At 34.6% G+C, this 4,766-nt stretch overlaps 1 protein-coding gene across 1 annotated transcript; it reads right to left on the bottom strand.

Annotated features, from left to right (window-relative positions):
• Positions 1-222: 222 nt before the first annotated feature.
• LOC111377326 lies at positions 223-1,263 on the bottom strand. The gene is made up of 2 exons (XM_023000405.1): positions 910-1,263; positions 223-775 (listed from the first exon to the last, which is right to left on the bottom strand). Exons 1-2 carry the CDS (start codon positions 1,174-1,176, stop codon positions 530-532), a joined length of 513 nt encoding a protein of 170 aa, XP_022856173.1. The 5' UTR covers positions 1,177-1,263; the 3' UTR covers positions 223-529.
• Between the last annotated feature and the right edge of the window lie 3,503 nt (positions 1,264-4,766).

Below are 4,766 nucleotides of genomic sequence, written 5' to 3'. Positions count from 1 at the left end.
TTAGCACTTGGGCTCTACTTCTATGTCGTGCTGGATGGTGCACAGCCATGCTTTCTTCTTGGAATGAGAAAATGTCGGAATTTCCAGTTTGAACTTCAATTGATGTGCCCATAGACTCTCTACTTGGACTTCCTACAGGATCTCCCCTATAATTTTGCAACTTCATTCCTTCATTAGCTCGTCGGGCGCAAAATTTTAAGCACTCAAACAACTCAAATCGAGTATCCAGAAAATACTTCACTTAAAGAAACAACATTTATCCATGGAGATCAGCATTCTCTAAGTTCTTGTTTAATTGTCTTCCAAGTACATGCGCACATTCATTTTCTTGTACAAATATCATCAAACATTTGCATATATTATGATACTATAACAATTATTTACGCGTAAATCTCCACACAAAGTTGATGCATATATGGTGAGTGTATTGACCAGAAATCTTCTGAATGCCGACTGAATGATCATTGCAGCATTTTCTTGCTGAAAATTTTGTAGGTTGAGTTTTGCTTTTCCTTTGGACTTCCATTCTTCACCTCATTGCTTTCAGCATCTGCTTGGTCCTTGAATCTCCTCCCAATGGTTGATTAACAGTGGCCTGAGAGCTTCTAATAGATGCCCTATCCGCCTCTGCATAAACTGAAGTAAATTCACCTTCATCAATTGCAGGTTTGAAGCTCGATAAATCATCCTCTGCAACTATTGAACTAAACTCATCCCCGCAAAGGTATGATCTTACTGAACTCCATCTTTTCTTTTCCACAGCATAACTCCTAGCCTGATTACAATAAATTCTCTCAAACTTTAGTTACTAAGTTCAAACCAAATCAAAACAAATCCAGGCATAAGTACAATATACTATCAGCATTCTGTAAGTTAGATTATCAAACCACTTGAACGCAATTAACTTACATGGCTGTCACGCATTCGTACAGACAGGCTTTGCGAGAACGCAGTTCTAACTAGTTCCCCTGTGATTCCCATCTCAGTTAATCCTTTAGCAGAATTCTTTGAGCCCCTTTTCAAGAAAACACTACAATTATATAGAAAGAGGAAACAGGAAGCTTCAGCTACATAATGGTGATCATGCTCCCTCTGCAGACTCGTGTAGATCATCAGTAAAAAAAGCAACCAGTACTTAATGACATATAGCTGGAACTGAACCAAAACATCTGCCATATTTGCAGAACTTTAGAGCTGGAATTGGAGGCTTTAAATTGCAAAAGTGAATGTACAATTGCAAAGCATAGAGTATAGAGAAAGGAAGGATAAAGTTCATAACTTTATGCACATGGCTGACACTTTACTGGATTTTATTGAAGTTTGCTTGCAACTGGGACCATGCCAATTTCTTTGGAGTTGATAGATTTTTATTTTTATAATATTATTATTTTATTATTTTATTTTTGGTGGCAGTTGGGGTACCAAAAGCGCACGCTTGGCTAAGCTTAAAGAATTTACTCATAAGTAAATTTTAAGTTAAATAAATCTTTTTTATGTAAGTAAATTTTATAGTAAATAACCATTTTTCGGTAGTTACGGCGGAGAAAAGTTCCTAAAATTTATGTCATGAGAAAACAAATATTTTCTATTATTTAATAGAAAATAATAAAAAAGTCAGTGTACTGTTTTGAATTTGGTCCCACCCCTTCTCCTTTTATGGCTTTGCTACAAATACGGAGTTTTGTGACAAGTTTATAAATCAAGGAGACACGTGTTATTCAAGGATTGGACAGTTAAAAACAAATAAAATGGTAGCACCTGTTTTTTATTCCTGGAAGCTATTCCTATCAGCATAGTTTTATCCTTGGGAACAATACATATAACAGATATATAGTATGTGACATTTCAATTATAAGAAACGTCCCATAATATTTCACAATTCAGGTCATAAAATAGTTATATATTATATATAATAAATATAATTTATTATATATGGAATATATACACATGGAATGAATAGATATGGACGCTGCAATCACGCAAACGGTTACCAATTTGAACATAAGGCTTCACAAAAACAGCCTCATCTTTTTGGGGGGGAAAGCCACAAAACGGTATCGCAAGATTCACAACTGCAGATTTTTTCTCCATACCCATCGACAGAAGCTGTGTTGGAGAAACACTGATTCAATCTTGGTCACAATCAATTCATAATTATATTAATTAAAAATATATTTTTTTAATTTTAATATGTCTTGTTCACAACATTACAAAATTTTTTGTCACAATTGCTCAATTATAAGTCACAACTTATTCATTGGTCACAAATTTTCAAATTAATTGGCCACAATTTATGTAGTGATTATAAATTATATAATTTTTATGTCACAATTAAATGGTTTACGCATTATTTTTCGATCACAAATTACAAATTTTATAAATCGCAAATTAAGCCTCCGTTTGATTCCCATTAAATTAAATTACATTACATTCCATTTCTCTCTCTCTTATTTTCAACCACACAATCTTCCATAAAATAATATTACACATAAATCGAAAATTTTTCCTTTTTTTACCAACCACTCATTTTTCTAAAAAATACTATTTCCCCATTTTCATTTTTAGGTAATGGGGTCAAACGGAGGCTAAATAATTTTTAGATCACAATTAAATTGTTAGTCACAAATAACCAAATACCAAGTCACAAATTAATCATATTATTGGTCACATACACCAAAGCACCCCACTCCCACCTCCGCAGATGGTTACACACCATTCTTCACGCCTTGCTCGTCGTCGCAGCACCACCACAATTGCCACCAACGTGGACTACAACACCACGACCACCATTGATCACGACACAGTACACAGCCACCACACAAACCCCAGATCCGCCATCGCAGCCACCACACAAACACCTCAAACAAATCACTGCCACCACACAAGCACTAGATTTGTCGAGATCCACGACCACCTCACCAAGGAAACAACACCACATCATAGTAATAAACCACCATCGCTAATTAGATCTAATAAAAAAACAAAAAATTGCCGCCACCACAAGATCTAACAACAAATCATGACAAAACTACAAGATCAACGGTCTGTGATGTTCACATTGAACTGCAGATCGAACAACCCTTCACCACCGAACTGCAGATCTAACAACAAATCATGACAAAACCACAAGATCAATGGAGGGGCGAAGCCGCTCTGTGACTTTCACATCGAACTGTAAATGGAATAACCCATCGCAAGTCACCACCGATCAACCCATCACCACTGCTCTATGACGTTCACATCGAACAAACCATCACCACCGCTCTATAACGTTCACATCGAACAACCCGACCGAGCTATTGTAGCGACAGCAATGGGGGAGAGGGAGAGTAGAAGAGATACTGAGAAGAGAAAAGAAGAAGAGGGTACTTTATTAATTTACAGATTCTCTCTCTACATTATAACGGAAATGGCGGTATTAATTGGGATATAATAAAAAAAATTTACCAATAAAAAAATACTAATTAGAACCTGATTAGTGAAATATAAAGTTATTATTTGATTTCTGAAATTGAAATACTATAATCCGCCCGGGTTGTAATTTCCTCTTTATCCTTTTAGTAAGGGACTAAAATTCCCAAAGAGAAAAACCTCTCTGCCAGAATTTTTTTGATAGAGACTTTGACAGTCCCTCACAAGTATTGGGCTCCGCGTGAATAAACAATTGGGATGAAGAAGTGGGACCGTCCCCAAATGTAAGAGTAGCCTAGGGCTTCTGTCATTCTCCCTTCTGGTAGTGTAGCTCGGTTCATTCCCAAAACCTACCGGACTATTCTCATTTTTTTGTGCCGCATTCTTTTTCATAGACACGTGTCAGATTTATTTAATTAAAATAGATTTTTTATATATGTAAAATGTTATATTTTATCTTTAAATGTAAAGTGGAAAAAAAATAATTTTTATTCATAAATTTCATATCCATATGAGTCCGAAAAATTAGTCGAGTATGCTCTGTATTTTGAATAGTTTTCTTGATGCTTGATTGGATTGGTTTTTATCCAAAAATATGTGCGATTCAAAGTGAATCAATACATCCTTCACTTTGACCTATATTTACCAATTCATTCCAACAACAAGCTAGGAAGCTTCAGTCTGCACAGGAAGACTCTAAAGTTTTCTTAAGCTAAAGTAGTTAGTTAGAAGAATTGATGCTATTAATCTTCACTACTATTACACCTCCAAATAGCAAAGTTTTCTTCCTTGCATTAAATGCTAGTGACATTCTAGGTATTATCTCATTATACATGTATCACTGCAATAAGTAGAAGCATAGCCAATTAAAAGTCAGCTTCTCTGTAAAGCCAGAGACGGTCCTGAGGATGTGCGAGTTGAGCGACCGCACAGGGCCTCAAAATTGTGGAGGCACCAAAATTTTTTTTGTTATAGTTTTATATTTATTTATAATTAAATGTTTATGTCGAAAATTTTGAGTTTTTAGTAGCTATGATCATATGGTATGAGATATTGTATGTTGCTAACTTGATTAGTAAACACTTGCAACCTAATGATATGCTTATTGACGTTGCTATTGAGGAAGTGAAAAGGCTGATTGCTTTTATAAAAAAATAAATAAATAAATAACAATAATAATAATAATAAAGGAAAGCTGGATTCAATGATTCGATAAAAATATTGCTAAAGAAATTGCTATTGAAATGAAAATTAATCCTTTATTTCAAGTGAAACATATAATACATAAAAAGAAACATTTTGATGAAAATTCTACTATAGACGACGTACAATCACCTGAAGGTTTGATCAATTAA

The sequence above is a fragment of the Olea europaea genome, unplaced genomic scaffold, assembly GCF_002742605.1.
Source record: "Olea europaea var. sylvestris unplaced genomic scaffold, O_europaea_v1 scaffold1639, whole genome shotgun sequence".
Classification (NCBI taxonomy): domain Eukaryota; kingdom Viridiplantae; phylum Streptophyta; class Magnoliopsida; order Lamiales; family Oleaceae; genus Olea; species Olea europaea.
The sequence above is the reverse complement of the archived record's forward strand: the minus strand, read 5'-3'. Positions and strand labels throughout refer to the sequence as shown.

Excerpts from the sequence above, each read along its gene's own strand:
- LOC111377326 (XM_023000405.1), bottom strand. The coding sequence starts at position 1,176 with ATGGCAGATGTTTTGGTTCAGTTCCAGCTATATGTCATTAAGTACTGG. Across the intron at positions 776-909 it reads TACGAATGCGTGACAGCCAT|GCTAGGAGTTATGCTGTGGA; the intron begins GTAAGTTAATTG and ends TATTGTAATCAG.